The sequence below is a fragment of the Vigna umbellata genome, chromosome 9 (genome assembly GCF_029865625.1).
Source record: "Vigna umbellata cultivar VRB3 chromosome 9, Vumbellata_1.0, whole genome shotgun sequence".
In the NCBI taxonomy this organism is placed as follows: Eukaryota; Viridiplantae; Streptophyta; class Magnoliopsida; order Fabales; family Fabaceae; genus Vigna; species Vigna umbellata.
Window position 1 is genome coordinate 16,623,898 of NC_142173.1, and position 20,622 is coordinate 16,644,519.

General features: G+C 32.6%; 1 protein-coding gene across 1 annotated transcript; it reads right to left on the bottom strand.

Annotated features, from left to right (window-relative positions):
• Window positions 1-3,027: 3,027 nt before the first annotated feature.
• On the bottom strand, window positions 3,028-3,435 carry LOC148192724 (uncharacterized). Its single transcript, XM_088099670.1, has one exon. It carries the CDS (start codon window positions 3,320-3,322, stop codon window positions 3,116-3,118), a length of 207 nt encoding a protein of 68 aa, XP_087955796.1. The 5' UTR covers window positions 3,323-3,435; the 3' UTR covers window positions 3,028-3,115.
• Between the last annotated feature and the right edge of the window lie 17,187 nt (window positions 3,436-20,622).

Consider the following 20,622-nt stretch of genomic DNA (forward strand, 5'->3'; position numbering starts at 1 on the left):
GCAACGGGTCGGGTACGGATAATGTCTACCCGCAACCCGATCCAAAAATGAAAACTCCACTTGCAACCTGACTCGCTACCTGAATATCCGTTTCAAAAAAATTCGTGAATATTTTAAAACTCGCGAATACCAGCAAATATTAAAAAATATATATTTTATACATTTTTAAAATAAAATTACAAAAAAATATAAAATTTAATATAAATTAAATAAAATATAAACTAAAATTTAATTTTAATTAAATTTAATCTAAAAATATATAAATTAATTTTATTTTAAATTAAATTATTTCTTTTTGTAGATAATAGGTATCCACGAGTGGGTAGTATAATATCCAACCGACCTGTTTATAATGGATATTAAAATATCTGCTACCCGTAGGTTGTAAATATCTGAAGGTATCAATTATTCATTATATATTTTTAATCAATGCTTTTGAAAATACAATATCATTTTCAATTTTATCTATTACTTCAGGAAAAAAAAAACATATTTATCTCTGTATTTTACTAACATAAATTCATTTTTCATGTTATATAAAACATTAATCAGTTTATATGAAATCTCCCAAATTAATGTAAATATTAAAAGTGTGATGGGAATAGATTTAAATAACTTCTTTTTCCACTCTTATAATTGATATTTTCGTTATAACAAACATATTGATTCACTGCATATATTTTTATTATGATTAAATTATATACAAGTATTTTTCCTCTAGGGACACGTTAACTAAAACAATAAATTAAGAAACATAAAACACCAATGCAATACACAGAAAACTTAATAGTTTTATTTAAAAATGATTGACACTTGTTAACCGCCTTGATATATAATATCATATATAATACTTTATACATGTTGATATTTTTGATATGTACTAAATGATAATTTATCTTAGGTTAAAAGAGTTAATAAAGAAAAAGGAATCCCAATTCGTCCAATCCGAATTGGAAGAAGTTTCAATTGTACGTGAACACCACGTCGTTTCAGTACTATAAAATAATAAATAAATTTAGTGTCATACATAATGAACAAGTTTTAATACCTTTTAATTAGACTATGTCGATTATTTTTTATTTAATGTTTTTATTCCGACCCAAATGAAAATTCTTGCCATAAACTTGATTTCCTTTTTGTATTTATAATTCCCCGTTCTTTATTCTTATTTTTACGTCTAAAGCATTATTTGGTTTTTGTTAAATGAAGAAAGATTTTAATTGTCCCTTAATTAAAGCAGTTAAAAACAAGAAGTTACTCCTACACCATCTTACATTACTTCCTGCATCATCATATTTTTTTTAAATTCTAAAACTATCTTTTATATTTTAAAATATCATACATCCCACTTCTTTTCTTAAACGGATATCGACATTCGAAAGTTATTTTTTGACGGAAAAAAGTTTTCATTCAAAAGGTTTTTTTTTCATTATACAATTTTTGAAAGTTATTATTTAAAATTGATATGCTTCCATTAAAATAATGTGTACTAAAAAAACCGTGAAAGTAGAAATGTAAAAGGGGATGAAAACATGATTAGACGAGGGATGGAGTAAGGAGACAAAGAAAAATCAATGGTAAAAACATAGAAAAAAATGTAAACAAGTACAAATTATGTTACCAATAAAAAAGTACAAAATAAGACATGATTAAAACAATAAGAGATATTTTAATTTTAAAAACAATTCCTAATGTTATAGCTTTAGAGATCCCTTGAAAATTCAAGGGTTTCTCCACAAGGTTCGGCTACGGAGAGTGAGTCAGGACCTAAGATCAGGTCAAAAGGTGTAGTTGATGAACAACAGGTGAATATTTTTGTACTACCCTTTGTTCGTCTCGAGAGACAGAGAAGGATAGGTTAACCGAAAGATGGTTATCGATTCAAAAACAAATGATGCCCCTACTTTTTCAGGATAATAAGGAGCAGAGAAAATGTTTCGTTTTTAAATTTTTCGTTATCATATCTTTTTAAAAGTATAATAAATATTAAAAATAAATTGTAATAATTTAATATTATAAATCATGTATATGTTGTTCGTTATCTACCGAATGTTAGTCGTGGACTCATGTATTTAGCGAATGCATCTTGAGAGCATTTTTCTAATAATAATGTTTTGCTAACAAAATACATATTTTTGGCAATGACTTAATGCTTTGATGAAACGTAGCTTAACGCAGAAGTATAAACTATTAATGAAATTTATCTTATCAGAAAGAATTTGGATGATGATAAGGAATCACTTTCGCAATCACATCCATCATTAAGACGATAATTTATAACTATTTAAACATAAACAACGTCCCCATAGCATTTAATTAAACCTATAATTACTCAAACATACTTTCACTTCATAAATAACAAAGCTTGCCTTCTCCATTCAGACATTAAAACATGAAATTATATTATTAAAAATCACAATAACAAAAACTTGTGTAACAAAATCTTAACTTTTCCAATTTTCCAGGAAAACACTCAATCCCAAAACATGAGAAGAACTTAAATTGAGAAAGAAAGACAATCTAATATCTTTTTTTCTTTATTTATTTCTTCTTCTTCTTCTTCTTTTATTATTATTTTCCTTTACAGGGAAAACAATATTTCCTTAAAATTTCCCATTGAAACTGTATTTGTGGAAAAAACAGATATTTGATATTTCAACATAGAGGATCGTTGAAGTACATTATTTAACACGATTAATGAATTAAAATTTATAAAATTGAGGAAAGTATTCATAAACTAGACGCTGGTTCGTCGTGGGTGAAATTAAAGCAGAAACTATTTTTCTTAACAGTTTCTTTCATATACACGAGTTTCTGATAAAGCCATTTCTTCTACCACTCGAAGCAAGAAGCATTGCATAATAAATACTGTAAAGATAAAGATAACAAAAAGTACTATATTTAAATCTTTTATGTAAAAATTTCACTTTCTACAGTAAATAAGTATCTAACTTGTTGGGTTCCAGCCAGAGGAGACAAGAAAATGTTGTAGAGCAGAAGAAAAGTATCAGAAAAACAAAAAACAAAGAAGAAACTAATAAACGAAAACATAGATTATATTGTGTATATTACATATACTGTGAGACATTAAGAAATGAAAATATTAAGGTGGTGCTCATCTGTAAGATTTGAGAGTGGCTCCACAAAAAGTGCAAATAATAGCTTTCCAAGATTTGGAGTAAAATGGAATGTAGCAAAATCTGGTTTGTGTCATCATATCCGCCACGCTGGCTCCGCCGCCGCACCGCGAGCACGTCCCCGCCGCCGGCTTGCTCCGCTGCACCTTCCTCCTCTGATCCACCAGAAAACAGAAACACACCATTTCTTCTGTTGGATTGAAGTCTTACGTTGTTCTGTTTCACTCTTTCTCTCTCTCCGTGTCTCTTCTTGTTTTGAAAAGTTGTCTTTTTAAGGGAGAGAAACTTTAATGGCTGCGTGTGCCTACCCATAATATGTCAATTCAAAACAGTTATTTATAGTAAGGTGAAATCGAATCAACTGATTGGGCCAGGGCAATTGAATTTGGTAGCGTTTGATGAACGCCACGTGTTGGATAAATTTGATGGATGTAGGACACGTGGCTTAATTTTTCACGTATTGATGGGAATGGATGGCTTTTTGTTTGAGTGATGGTGAGCAGTGATGGGTGAACATTTGGCACGTGAAGTTACGGTTGTGAATGAGTAAATGAGAGTAAAAGAAGGTGTAAATAAGTGTTTGTTGTGAGATGTTATCGATAGAAGTGCTTGTACATGATGATTATGACTACACTCTCTTCTATCTGTGTTTCAAAACAAGTATAGATAAACAAAGTGCATGGCAGAAAGTATTTTCGACAGCCCGATATCATTTCATATCTTTTTCTTAGTACCTCTTCACATTACGTGGTGTTTTTCTTCCAAGTTTCTTGTTTGAAAGGACGTGGTAAAAAATATTTTTAGGTTCGAGTTAATATTTAATTAAAGTTTTTTAGTTAAATCTTAATTAATGTAAAAAGTAAACAATAAATTATTATTAAGATATTAGTTATAATGTTTATCTCATTTCACCATGAGTATATTCGAATGACTTATAACTTAAGATTCCATTGATGAGAAGTTCAATGATTAACTTATCTCTTAAGCAAGACTTCGTTTTGGCTAAATCTTCCTACATTACATTTTCAATAGACCATAAGAGATGTCGGTATATATATGGTGCTTGCTCTCTAACATCTAGTCTCGTCCTTCTCAAAACACCTCACGATTCTTATATTGACGGTAGGTTATGTTGTAAATCTTGTATTGCAAAATATTTGCTTCCATAGATTGTGAATGCAGAATAATCGGATGATGCATATTTAGTGGAATGGTTTTGACCAAACCGTTATGTGCATAGTAACCTCCCAAAGTCTCGTGCTTTCAGCGTCTTCTGCAAGCAAGGATGTTGTCAACGTCTTTATTTGGTTTCAACGTTCTTATTTTATTAAAGAATCATTTTCTCTAGCAAATATTTTGACGGATATTTTGGATATTTTGGTTCATTCACTCCAAAACACATCATCAGAAATCATTCTTCTCTCATTCTCTCTTTTCTTGGTTTCATTCTTTCTCTTTTCTTCTTTTCCTAAAAATATTTTGGGTTTACTTTATTATCTTTTTAGAGATCCTTGTTAGTTCCGAGATCCTCAGAAATTTTGAGAAGTTCCTGTTGTATCCTGGGGGACTTGCCCAATACACTGCGGATAAGTCCTTAAAGGTAATGATCTACACGCTCTGGGAAATCCTTTGTTCGTGATCTTTATTCTTTTATTTTCAACTTCTACAACAATCTTAAGGACTTATGGCTGACAACAATAACTCAATCCCGGAGAATCAGAATATTGCTTCCGGAACTCAAACGGTCTTCGCAAAACCTTTCCCAGATGTATCAAAAATTGAAGTCTTCTCTGGTCAACTGGCAAGAACGTGTGTTAACCCTCTTAGACATGTACAGAGTCACCTTTGCTCTTTAATCTTCAAAACCTAACTTCAATCTCCCTCCAAATTCAAAACAAGTTGAAGATTGAGTTCATGCAAACAAGGTATGTCGTCATACTTTACTTAGTGCACTCTTTAACGATTTGTTTGATGTGTACTGTTCCTATAAGGAAGCGAAAAACATTTAGGACTCGTCGATTCTCAAATACACTGCTGAAGATATAGTCAGACAAAGATTCATCATTGGGAATTACTATCGTTGGGAAATGGTTGAAGACAAGGACATAAAGTCATAAATCAATGAGTACCACAAACTACTCGAAGATATCAAAGCGGAGCACGTTCTTCTAGCAGATGAGTTTGTTTCAGAGCTTCTAATCGAGATATTGTCGCCTTCCTAGACTGATTATAAGCAGCAACTGAAACCCAGACACAAGAAAATATCACTTTTAGAGCTGATCACTCACATAATTATTGAAGATACCAATAGGAAAAAGTGTGTTGCTGCAAGGGCCAAAGCTTTGTTTGCAAAAGCAAACATGGTAGAAGGCAAACCTGCTCCAAAAAGTTACGAACACAAACCTTATCACAATAAGAAAAATAATTTTAAAAAATATCGCCCTAACGCTTCTAACCCCACCTTTAAGAAGAAAGGAAATTGCTTCGTATGTGGGAAGTCGGGCCATCATGCACCACGGTGCAGGCGTAGAGCAAAAAACAACAATCCTCCTAGGGCCAATATAGCCGCAGGAAATGACATTATTGTTGCGGTTGTTTCTCAAGTAAATTTGATGACCAATGTGAGCAAGTGGATGGTAGACTCTGGTGCTACCAGACATATCTGTGCAAACAGAAGTGCTTTTACCTCTTACAATAGTGTAGGCAATGGAGAAGATCATGTCTATCTTGGTGATTCCAGGACCACTCCTGTTCTTGGAATAGGGAAAGTTCTTCTCAAACTCACATCTAGAAAGACTTTGGCCTTGAGTGATGTGCTACATGTGCCATCAATTAGAGTTAATTTAACCTTTGTAGCACTATTGGGAAAAGTGAGGGTTAAAGTGTCATTCGAGTCGGACAAGAATGTAATGACAAAAAATAATGTTTTTTTGTAGGGAAGGGATATTGTGATCAATGTCTCTTTGTACTTAACATTTATGAAAATATTAATGAATCATAATCTTCTACTTATATTGTTGATTCATATGATATATGGCATGCTAGATTAGGATATTTGAATTCTTCCTATGTTATGAATTTACAACGATTAGGATTAATTAATATGCATGATAAACATAATAGTAAATGTGATATATGTGTAGAATCTAAAATAACCAAGAAAACATGATTTTCTGTAGAACGCCAAACTGAACTGTTAGGGTTAATTCATACTAATCTAGCTGATTTAAAACAACCATGTTTAAAGGAGGTAAAAATTATTTTGTAACTTTTATAGATGATTATACTAGATACACTAAAGTGTACTTAATCAAACATAAAGATGAAGCATTTGATGTGTTTCTAACCTATAAAGTTGAAGTAGAAAATCAATTAAATAAGAAAATTAAAAGGATTAGATCAAATAGAGGTGGTGATATGTATTGTTTAATGACTTTTGTGTTAAAGAATGTATCATCCATGAAGTAATCCCAGCATATTCATCTGAGTCTAATGGAGTAGCTGAGAGAAAGAATAAAACTCTTAAGGAGATGATGAATGCGATGCTTATTAGTTCTAGTGCACCTGATAACCTTTGGGGAGAAGCCTTACTTACTGCGTGTTTTTTACAAAATAGAATATCTCATAAGAAAACTGATAGAACTCCCTATGAGTTGAGGAGAGGTTATCAACCTAACCTTAAATATCTAAGAGTGTGGGGGTGCCTAGTTAAGGTGATGTTACCCGATCCTAAGAAAAGGAAAATATGCTCTAAAACCTCTGATTGCATGTTTTTAGGCTATGCTGAACATAGTGCTACCTATAGGTTTTTAGTTCTTAAAAGTGATATACTTGAAAGTAATTCTATAATTGAGACGAAAAAGGGTGAGTTTTTTGAACATGTTTTTCCTTTGGTGACACTCTTACACTATACTATCACAATGTCACATGACTCAACTTTGTCTTTCATTTAACCATAACTCAAACACACTCATAAGCAAGTTATCATCACAAGGAATTTTTGAAGCTTGTATTGCGACTGAGCTAAGAAGAAAATTGGTTTTTATTGGACAACAAAATTCCTTGAGTTAAGAGGGTGCACAATTCATTCATTCAAATTAACAATTAATCTCTCTTTTACTTTTCATGTGAGATACCAAATTGAAGTTATTTCCAACTTCACTTTCTTTGAGCTTAACCTTTTATTTTTTCTTTTCAATTTTTCTTTTGGTAAATGCTCTTTTATGAATTCCACAAAGATCTTTCCGGTTTCTCACAACCCCATACTTGAAACATTCTCCATTACCACATACACATACTCTACTTAATTCAAGGTATGGATTTCAAAAAAAAAATTTCAACTTTCAAATTTAGGTTCAAGGTTCAAAGGTTAAAGAAAATCATTGCTCTTTGTTGGGTTCACCTATTAATATTGGCTCTGAGGGAGAAGAAAACATGACCTTGATCATGTGTAACAAGCAAGCAAGTGGTTCAATCATAGAAACTTAGGCAAAATCAATCATGCTTCAAAGCAATAACATTCAATCAATCAAACTCTGGAGCCCAATCTCTCACAGGTTAATTCAAGTTCCACAGTTCAATAACATCTTGCCCAACAAATTAATCACAATTGACATCATGCATCAGTTTCTAACAATCATGAGCAACTACCTGTATATAAGACTAGACCATGCATCATCCCAACATCAATCACACAATAAAGCAGCGCAAGATAGTAATTCTCGCACACATATTAGCTAAACCATCAAAACATATCTCATTAGGCCAAGTACCAAATTCAATGTTCACAAATGCATAATAATAAAGCAAAAGAAAAATCCTGTTATAATAGCATCCATTAGTAGATGCTACTCTCCATATCCAGCATCCATCAGTAGATGCTCCTCATCAAATCCAGCATCCATTAGTAGATGCTCTCCAACAAATCAGCCCCTATTGTTGTCATCATCATCATCATCCTCTTTTTCTTCTTCATCTTCCTCTTCCTCCTCTTCTTGTTCTTCAGCATCCTCCTCCATAGTTGTGGCTCTAGATGCTCTAGCTCCTCCATTAGCCTGAGCTGGATCTGTAGGCCATGCAACATAAGCCTGAAATTCTTCCTAAGACATGAATTGTCTCTCAAGAAAGGCGAAAGTCAGGTTCATCAGCAAAGCATGTTCCCCTCTATACAATGCCTTCACCCTCCATTAGAGACATATACATGTCTCTCATCTGGAAGGGTGCAGCCTCTTGGGCTTGCTCCTGCTGATCTTGCTGTGGTGCTCTCCTATGAAACCTGGGAGGATGTGGTGTTGGCATAGGAATTTCTGCCTCATCCAGTATGCAGTATTGGGTATAATAGGAGGCATCTATCTCCTTCTTAGGTCGCTCAAGTGGAGGAGTGGAGGTATTCACCCCAGCTAGCTCACATAATTGAGTAATGAGAGAGGGATGCCCTAAAGGTGACTTGTTGCTGACGGCATGGGCATATTGCTTAATTTCATTTGCTATCACCTGTCCCGCATTAATATTAAGACCTTAGAGCATACAATAGAGGAAGATAACTCTATGTGTCGTGATGTCTGACACATGAGAGCATGGCTCGATGTTAGCATGAGTGAATGTCATCAATATTTTGCTAGAGGAGTCAGGTAAGCCCTCCTGATATGGATTGGCGTGTCATTCCTGTTCCTCTGAAACTGTCCACCTGCCATGCACAAGGTCCTCTCTACATCAGCATAGTTAATGTCCTCCTCCATAGCTAAAGCAAACTGACAATGCTCTCCTTCCCATTCAGCACCCAAGAAAGAATTAATAGTGGTAGCATAAAAAAGGGATCCTCTTTCCCCTCACATAGCTTGCATATATCTCATGAGTGGCACCACCAAATGTCCTAGCATTCGTGTAAAACTCCTTTACCACCACTATGTTGGCAGGTGAGGGGTAATAAGCTAGATTCTCCCACTACCTCCTTTCCAGCTCTCTCCCAAATTTAGGTGCCATGGTGGGTATCAGTCCCACCTCTCTTTCCATCAAAAGCCTCTTATTATGCACTGTCTGAAAGTACCTCTCATGCATGTGTGAGAGGAACTTGTTGAAATATATATGCCCTTTTCTCTTTTGTCCTCTATGAGTGGTGTATGATTTGCAGCATACACTTGATGAAATCACCTATATGAGTGTCAAGTGGGGCCACTTGCATGAGATCTTAGCATAATCTCTAAAGCACTCATGAATATCGGGCACGCGCATGGCCTAGTAAGCGCATCACAACGATAACAACAAGGATTGTGGGGTTGTACGGTGATTGATAAACCTCTAAAACACTCAAGTATATTTGGTTCATATAGCTTGTATTACCAATTATACTGTGTATTAAGTTTCTCGATCTAGGACTGGTTCATATAGCTTGCTATACAAGCTTTAATGCATTACATCTTATAAAACCCAGGATTTTTCTTTTTTTTTTCTCTCTTTCAATGATTGTTTCTTATCTTTTGCAATATGTGGGGGATTGTTGTAAATCTTGTATTGCAAAATATTTGCTTTTGTAGATTGTGGGTGTACAAGAATCGAATCGATGCAGATTTTGTGGAATGGTTTTGACCAAACCATTATGTGCACAATAGCCTCCCAAGGTCTCGTGCTTCTAGCGTCTTCAAGGATTTTGTCAACGTTCTTATTTTATTAAAAAATCATTTTCTCTAGCAAATATTTTGGCAGATATTTTTAATCATAGGCCTGGTTCACTAAATCTATAAATAGAGCACTTCATTCACTCCAAAACACATCATCAGAAATCATTCTTCTCTCATTCTCTCTTCTCTTGGTTTCATTCTTTCTCTTTTATTCTTTTCCTAAAATTATCTAGGTTTATTTTATTCTCCTTTTAGATATCCTTCCTAGTTATGAGATCCTCAGAAATTCTGAGAAGTTCTTGTTATATTTTGGAGGGCTTGCACAATACACTGCAGATAAGTCCTTAAGGACAGTGATCTACACACCTCGAAAAATCCTTTGTTTGTGATCTTTATTCTTTTATTGTCAGCTTCTACAACAGGTTATCCAATATCAAGTCCTTGATACTGGTCTCAATTATACCTAAGCTATAGATATTGATTGACAAGACCAATTGGTCTCTAGTCGTATACAATACATCAGCCCCCATTTTTGTCATGACTGGAAGGTATGCAAAGAGTATTAGTACTTTTCCTGCAACTAAAGCAAGGCGTCGTTGTCAGCATTCGGTAATCCTAATGTTTTGAATTTACAATAGAAATTTTGCAAAGAAAATTTGTTATCTTTGATCGTATTCGTACGAGTATAGTAGCCCCTCAGCCTAAAGGAGCACAACAATGAAGGTGTTTAAATGATAAACCTCGAGATTCAAGGAGATGTGACTGTTGGTAGCAGGTTTAGCACATGAATCGAAACATTAGTCTAAACAAAGGTGACGAAGGTTCAAAAAGGGATAGTTAAGGAGGCATGAAGGGTTTGTGAGCTTGCCTAGGATGGGTTTGTCCCATTAGGTTTAGAAGTTGAACCATCACCACCTCATTATAAATAGAGGTGGGTGAGCCATAATTCACCACCAAGTTTGTTTGTAATATTTGATGTGGTTCGTGCTTGTCAAAGAAGTTCATCTTCGTTGAAGTACAATGCTTGTCTCCCTCTAAGAGGTATGTCAAAATCTAACAATGGTAGTAGTATCAGTAGTCCGGTGCCACTATCTTCAAACCCACATCTTCCTTAGGATTAGGGGTGAGCACCGAGAATTTTATAGAGACTCAGGCTAGCCCCCTAAAGAGCATGTCGAGACCTTATGGAAGGCAAGAGAAGGATATGACTGGTTTGATGTTGAGGTCCAAAACCAGACATCGAACTATAAATGGGCTCAGGTACTCGAGAACTAGACACACAACATCTACAATTTCAAGCACGGGGTGCCAGAAGATATAATGCCTCTGAAGAAAGCATGTGCCATCAACTGCATTTGTTATGGCAAGTAAAGTTCTACATTTCAAGTTCTTAGGGACAACAACTCAAGAGGGATAAGAATAAATTTAAGAAGGAGGGATCTACTTCTACCTTTCAAGTTCTTAGGAAAATTAATGATAATGTTTACATTATTGATCTACCTAAAGATTATGGTGCGAGTTCTAGTTTCAATATTGATTACTTGTCTCCATTTGATGTAGGTACAAATTTGAGGACAAATTTTTTTCAAGAAAGATAGTATGATAGAAAAATAATACAAGAAGAACTTAAAGAGAAACCATTATACTTCAAAGGACTTATGACAAAGTCAAGGAGCAAATGATTAGAAAAACAAATCTCTTCGAGACTTAGGATGCTACATGCGACTAAAAACTCTAAGGATATGAATATCATGGCTTATAGCTTACTTATAGAAAGTTTAAAGCACTTTAAAGGCATTTGTAATTTTCTTTTAAATTTGTAAGGTCCTTGGCGAATGGGTTTGGTAGGCGAGAATTTAATTTTAAGTCACATTTTAGAACTTTTGCTAAATGAGCTCCATTCGCTGGACGAGCTCCACTTGTTGGGCGATTCTTATTTGCTGGCGAATAGTAAACCTCCTATGAAACTAACTCATAAAGCCTTAAACAAGCAATATATAACCATTCTCACTAAATGCCAATAAAAGGAAACATTATCATGTTAAAGCTATCCAAGTTCGGAAAACTAAGAGACTTCACGTGAATGAGCAAAGTGTTCAAATGTTTTAATTTTAAATTTAGTTTTAGTTTGTCTTCTAAATCACATAGAAAGATAAATCATTCACTTATATATAGTTATCTCTTATAGCAAAAGAGTATATATATATATATATATATATATATATATATATATATATATATATATATACCTTGTAAATCAGCAAGTTTTTTCTTTGGCCTATAGAGAATTTATGTGTTCATACTTAAACTGATGCACAGTTTTTAGCAAATAGATTTTAGAGACTTTGTGTGCTTATAATGAAGAAGTGTTATATAATTAAATAGTCACAAGTGACTTTATATACTCTTTTTGAACTAAAAGTAGAAGTAATGATACTTATAATTTGATTTGATTAGTGAAATAATTTTTATTGTTAACACTAAATATAATCCAAATTAAGGAGAAGAAGTTTAAAATTAGATTATTATCAATCTTTATTACATATTACATTATTAATTAGTTATCCGTTTTAAGAAGCTAGTCTACATATTTTATAAAACTATCAAACAAACCCTCACAACATTTGATAATCTATTTACGAAATATTTTTAATATGTGAATATCACTATTCAAATCGTAAAATATACACACGATAAAGTAATTTGAACATCAGAAAGGCAAACTAACTCCAAAGACTTCACGGACAAAAGAGTAAAGATATTCGTTGAAATTAAAAGAACACATGAACTTATATGATAATACAAATACTCAAAGTCAATACCTTCGAAAGTGTTATGGAAAATATGAATATCACGTGCAAGTAAGACAGCAACTTAATAACAATAGTAGTGATTTATCATTACAACCGGTTTTTGTCTTTGTCACGTGACCTTCAGTGTTTGTGACGGTGGTTCTCAATCAGAAAAGTGGCACTAGGAACTGAACCACTAGCTACCGTTGATTAAGAGCTCCCCACTACCATACCTACATCAAGATCATCAACCTCTCCTTCTAACACCTGTCCAAAATAATAAATTTGAGTACAATTCCAACACTGCACGCTTTATCTTATATTATACTATTTATTTTAAATATTAAAATTATTTTATCCTTATATTATATATCAAATAAATATAAATATGTGTTATAAATGTATAGTATGATTGTTAGTCAATTCAAGACTGAACAATTCGCTATTATTAAGCGTCAAAAAGAACCAAACAATTAACTTTAAGCGAGAATTATAATGCTGATAACGATTATGTTAAATCTAGATATAATTATTCGTTAGATTGATATTAATTCAAAATTCATTCTAAAGTTTATAAATAAAAGTTTAAAATGTTATAATAATTTGTTTATATTTAATACTAAAGTTTATAAATAAAAATTTAAAATATTATAATAATTTGTTTATATTTAATACGTATTTATTGTTTGTATTACTAAATTTTACTAACTTTTTGTATATTTTTTTAAATAATTTTCTAGTTTGACCGATATAAAATAAAAGAAAAAATTTAATTTAAGCTTGCTAGAAAAATAGATAAAAAAAATTGAACTCGATTCACATATCAAATAGTAAAAACACAAAAACAATATAGTCAAATAAAAATAAAAATATATAACAATGAACGCGTTTCAATATTATACTTCTACACATGTACATCAAAATTTACTAAACTTGAATATTACAATTTATCAGTTTCTGATATAGCAAATTCTCATTTACGTTACAATTTAATGATGAAGGGATTTTATTTATACAGTAACATTAATATAACTGACGCACGTGAAATATATATATATATATATATATATATATATATATATATATATATATATATATATATAGACTAACGAGAAACACAAGTGAATCATGTTTTTAAATAATGAGTTAGACTTTAACTTAGACGGTGTGTTTAACATTTAATAAACATTAAGATACTATAAAGTTTACTAATACAATCTACCATATATAATAATTGTATATATTAAAATTAGACAATAGAACCTCTGCAGTATAAATGCATATATGGGCAAAGTACGTTGGCATAAATAAAAAGAAAGTACGTTAAGATAATTAAAGAGACATAAAGGTAGGAAAGGAAAACTTGTGTGCGGTAGGGGAAAGTTCAATGTTCTTAAGTGTTAAGGAACATTCATGACTAGAAGTGGTCGCTAACATGGGAGCGTTTTTATCATCACGCATTAATTATCCAGATAATAAAATTATCGGACAGTCTAACAAAAACAAATATATAGCCAATGATAAGGAAAATTATATCTCAATATAAAAGAAAATTGTAAGGATATTTGCACTGCACATAATTGATCAATATTAACTGAATAAAACTACCAAAATAAAATATTATATGAATGATAACTTACCAGAAATTACAAACTACTAGATCAGAAGATTTTGAGAGAAAAACTCTCCATCATGTTACTTCTCTCTCAACAAACCGATGGATCCCCTAAAAGATGTCCTCCCTAAGCTCACACTAGTTAAGGTGATCATTGCAAAAGAGAAAACAACACAGACAGACAAACACAAAAGCAAGGGTAAGTTAGATACAAGACAAATCATATCACCTTTATAATATAACATACATAAATCATTTATATCACATACATCAACCCAAACATCTTAACATGCAAAGACCTAGACTGACTATCCAGATATTGCATGGAATGTCGGGTTACAGAGGTTCTTGCACCGGTGTGGTGGAACAGCTGGACCACCCCAAGCTACCACACCAAGTTAGTCCGTTATTACTCGCCTTAGGCCAAGCTAAAGCCCCTAGATAGGACCTCCTGCTATTCTCACCACATGACTCATCACTCTCTACTTGAGCATGAATGATCATTATAATGTCAGGATAAACCCCGACTAACTTCGTCCATTCATACTATCAATACTTGAAACCATATCGTAGGAGTTCCTCCGTGGAACCCATGTTCACAACTTTGAAATCATTGATATCACTTCACCTTTACACTGAATCCATTTGAAACCATACTTATATTTATATACTTTCACGTTGAATTCCCACATATAACATCATTGATCATATACATAACCTTGTAACAAATTCATATTACAATTCAATTAATGCTACACAACAAGTAGTAGAAACCAATCATTCAAACACTCACATACATGGCACACACTTTAAGAAAATATATAAAAACTTAGTTGAAAATATGATATTTTCGCTCAGTCACCAAGTTTGTTTGCTTAGCTAAAGCCCACTCGCTCAATGCACCAAGTCTGTTCGTTGAGCGAAAACATAAACAGTGGATTCTGCTCAATCAACTCTCACTCAGCGGGGAGTTCGCTCAATGAAATTCATAATTCTACAGCACCAAAACTACAGAATTTGCACATCTCAACCACTCCTGACCAATTTTATGTATTTTTCCCAACTTATAACACTCCGAGATTGTATTATACACTAAAATGGACCTAAGCAAATGTATCTAAACCAACCTAAACTCATTTTAAAGGTATTGATCACAAGATTCCAATCCAAAATTAACTAAAACCTTACTTTATAGACCCAAATTGAAGTCTACCATTTATAGCTTGTTTTTAAACAACGTAGGGACTCCAACAAGTCTCAAATGACTTACTAACATCCTCCAAAATGACCATTTAAACACATAACAATGAATTCAAATTTCCACTAGTCCCAACCCCCAAAATACTAGTTCTAAACCAAGCTAGACTCTACTTATCAACCACCAAACACTCTTACATCTTTCCTCCATTTCAATGCTTAGACAAGTCATAAAACATCTCATAACAGACCCTAAATGCCTCAAACCAGTTTACCATCCTTCTCTCACCATTTCACTACCTAAAACCTTATTTTTCAATCAAAACACTTCCAAACTTCAATTATAAACCATAATTTTTGCTGCATATCAATTTTCAACCATCTAACTCTTTTAACAAGTCCCAATTAACCACCTAACAGTATGGACCAGTTCTCATCTCACTCCAATACCAAATTCTCAATTTCACACACCAAAACCCCTCTTTTAAGCTTGAAACTAAAGTAATTCACTTTCCATTACTCCAACCACTTTAAGATCACCATTTAAACCAATATACAACCTTCAAACACATAATATAACAGTAAAACAATCTGAACATATCACACCAAACATTCAAACATCAGACCACCTTGAATCATCATTTAAAACTCAAACATCATTGGAACAACCAATACAAATACATGCAATTCATTTTATACTACATAGATATATTAAATTTAGATCAACATAATAATCTAAAACAAGTTCTAGCTTCCCTTACCTCTCAAAGAAACTGCCCATCTCTAAAAATGTTCCGCCGATTACTTGAACCGCAAGGAATACCTAGACGAACCTACAAAACACCAAATTGGAAATGAACAAAGTCCTTAGAACTCTAGATGAGTAAAAAACGTATAGGAGATGCATGACTACACATGCAACAATACAATATTCCTCTAAAAAAATTTAGGAACGGAAGGGGAAAAAGGAGTCGAAACTTATTTGCTCTATTAAAGAAACTGATCAGTTAGATTTGTAGACCTCGTTGTCGTGGTTGATTAGGTACCTCCTGATCATCAAAGAGATGACTCAGGAGTTAGAACTCTTAGAGAGAAGGTAGAGAACTCTAGAAAAGTGATTTCTAGAGAGATGATACGTTTTAAAATAATAAAACTCGTTTATAACAAACTTACTTATAATAAAACCGTTTAATATTAAAATAATCGAGTCTCACTATTTTTAGACTACCACCACTTCTAAAATACCATTTTCTGGGGTTTTACAAATAACATGATCATCGTAAGCTTCGCGAATAGATTGGCAATCTACTTCAACATACTTGGTGTGCTCATGGAACACTGGATTTGCGACAATTTGAATAACACTTGTATTGTCAAGATAGAGAGGTGTTGGATCATGTTAAGGGAACCTAAGTCTATCCAAAAGAACACGAAACCAAATTATTTCAAAACAAGTAGTAGACACAACACAATACTCTAAATTCAGTAGAAGATTTATATATGTAGGTTTTTTTTTTACTTTTCCATTAGATCAATGTAGAACCTAGGAACATGCACAAACTAGTGACTAATTAGTGAGTGTCAAGACAACCAATCCAATCAGCATCACTATAAGAAAATAATTTATGAGGTATGCCAATGTGAAAAAGAATAAGTCTCATATAGAGGTACCTTTCACATAATACACACATTTGCAGCCTATATAGGTTTGATATTAAGAAGGCGAGAAATAATATATTATATGAAGTTCTGTATTAGAGCCTAAAGTTCATCATTTATTGTCTTTATCCAACATATATCTTTAACAACTTGTGAGGGACAAGTAGAAATAAATGTGTCAGAAAGGGAAATTATTAGAGAAGTTTGAGAAAAAGAAAACATGTCTGACAAATACCTATTAGGAGCTCGAGATATTCAACCAGATCATCGTGGTTCAACTAGTACAAATATAGGTGGCGAATTAGAGTCAGAAGAGGAAATTGAAACTTGTTGACGACATTGTCCTATATATGTCATGCTAGCTTGGAAACATTCTGCAGATGTGGATAAAGTAGAAAAATTGAAAAGAATAACAACATCATTGAAGTAGGTGACAGACAAGGAAACATAATTTTACTATAAAAAATGTCACATTCCTGGAAATGCCAAAACATCGATTAAAAGTATTATAACACAAAAAACCCTTATGAAAGGGACTATACCCCAAAATACACATTAGACTGATTATGCCCAAAGCTTATGCCTTTCAAGCGGAGGTAAATGAACAAAACATACATACCCAAAAATATGCAAAATATTATAATCAGGGTAAGTTTTAGAAAGACAAAAGAAAGGAGAGCCAAAATCAATAACTATAGAAGAAAGGCGATTGATTAAAATCACAACAATGGATAGAGCCTCTACCTAAAATTTGGATGGAATAGAAGCTTGAAGAAGCAATGTGAGGTCACATCAAGCAGTTGACATTTTTTAGGTTCAACAATATCATTTGTCTCGAGAGTATTAGGACAAGAATGTTGAGATACAATATTGTTTTGATAAAAGTATTTTGAAACTCATGAGACATGTATTCACTGCCATAATCAAAGCAAAAAGTTTGAATTTTGGTTTGGAATTGAGTTTCAACATATGTCATGAATTTCTTAAACATGAAAAACACCTCGAGAGCGAAGAAAATATATCCAAGTAAAACGACTATAATGATCAATAAATGTGACAAAATATTTATAAAGAGCATGAGAAGCTATAGGGACATACTCCAAACATTATTGTAAATTATTTCAAATCAATACAAAGCACAATGAACACTAGTTGGAAAAGGAAGAATTTTATTTTTAGCCAATTTTCAAATAGAACAAGAAAGATGTGTAATTGTCTTTCTCTTGGATAGTCATGGTGATGGTTAAAAGAACGAGCAACAACATTGTTGAAGTGCAAAGCAAGAAGTCCAAAACCACGAATAAAATCGCAAAAAAGAACAGTGTAAGAACCATAAACAAAATGAATAAGGGAAACCACAAACTGGGATCACAAACAAAAACAGTGGGTCAAGCCACGAAAGCCACAAAACTAGAAACAAGAACTACAAAACTAGGAAAGCCTCAAGTAAGAAAGAGAAAAAAGATGTCGATCGTACTTAGGTTGATACCAGATAATAAATGTTAAGACAAGATCATCTAAATAAACCTTGTTTTGAAGTTTAACATAACGAAATAATGTTTAATCGTCTAGGATAAAAGATAAGAAGCACTAAACGCTATAAGGTTTATACTAGAGCATCTAATATGAATAACGCCTAACAAAAAATTAGACAACGCTAAACACCATAATTTGAAATGTCCTAAACGACTTAATGTTACTCAAATAGATTGCGTTAAATGGTAGTATATGTATTATGATTAAATGCTTAGGATCGTCTAACACTTTAAAGTCTTTACATTGTAGTACTTCTTTGTTTGTTGTGTTGTGCTCTCTTTTTCTATGTAGTGTTGGAAGTCCCACATCGACTAGAGATAAGGCCAATTTATAATATATAAGTGAGGTGCAAACCTCACCTTACAAGCCGGTTTTGTGGGGTTGAGTTAGGCTTAAAAACCCACTTTCTAATATAGTTAGGCTTAAAAACCCACTTTCTAATATGGTATCAGAGCCATGGTTAGTGCCTATCCTAGCGAGTTCTAAGTGGGCATTCTATTCTTCTATTCCACCCGCTATCGGGCCGTTATCGGACCACCCAATTTCTACTATCACGCACGAGATGTCTATACCTCGGCGTGAAGGGGGTGTGTTGGAAGTCCCACATCGACTAGAGATAAGGCCAATTTATAATATATAAGTGAGGTGCAAACCTCACCTTACAAGCCGGTTTTGTGGGGTTGAGTTAGGCTTAAAAACCCACTTTCTAATATGTAGATTTCCACCTTTATCAAAAAGTCTGCTTAAAATCATAACAAAGTTAAGAGATAGGAAGATATTCAAGGAATGTTTTCTACATGTTTTTTGCCCATCTCATTCGTATGTAACATAGTTGCTCTACCAAGACGTGACATAGCTTCTGACTCTACCTTAAAGGTTACACCTCTAGAAAAAAGTCAAAAAGCTATGAGTAACAATTTTTTTTCCGAAGATGTCTATATAAAGAGGACTTCATAAAGAGAAGAACAACAAGAATTATTATTATTATTATACGCTCACACTGCTTCTCTTTAAGCTCTTTCTCTTAAGACTTGTCTTTGAAAAGTTCTTTTACAAGTTTTCAGAATATATTGTATTGATTTTAAATCCTCTCAAAGAGAGTTAAACATCATGTTCTTGTAATCCTTCTAAACATTGTGTTTGTATTCAAAAGTGAAGTAAAACACATTAAGGTTAACTAGTGGAGTTAAATCATCTAGTCAGATAGACCAATGATACTAGGAATGGTTAAACTCGTTTGTAATCCTTATGATGACTGGAACTCCTTAAAGGAATTTAAAGAATAATTGAACATAACTTAGTTTGGAGCAAACCATTTTAAAAAGAAAGTGTATCTTATTGTTTTTGTTTTTCAAAAGGTTTTCTATTCAACGCTATCTTAGAAACTCAATTGTTTAATATCTATTGCAAACTATCTAACCCAAAGAGAATTAAATATTGATTTGCGAAAATTGAAACTTCTCATTTTAGAGTTTTCTTGTATTTCTGACTTGATAATTTTCACTATTATTATTCATACTATAAATAATGCTAATAATATTTACAATAATTATTATTTATAATTACAAAATATCCTAGAAAAAGAATAAACTAATTTATGAATTAGCTACCTTATTCTTATAAAATTATATCGAAATACTTAGAAAAATAAATTAATTTCTATTAACAAGATGATAAAATTGTGCAAATTACAAGCTTCGCATAAAGAATTGCCAATTAACAAGATGAATAAGAAAAAAACTGCAAAAAGTGAGTCAGAGAAAAAATAAATTATTTACATTATTTTCAAAAAGTAAAATATTACTTTCATTGGAATTAGAATGTAAGATGACTTTTTTTTTTAGTTTGATTATTAATAAAAATAGAAAATAATTGTAACACAATGAGGAGTATGTTTAAGAGACAAAACGGGTCTCGACCAGTTTGGTATATATATTCAATCCGTAAATTCATTTTTATCCGTTACACTTAACCTGTTAAATTGGTAGGCTAAATCACGCGTCTGATTTGTTTTTGTATTATATTATTTTAGAGATAACAAATATGTTACATTATTGTAATTTTAATTA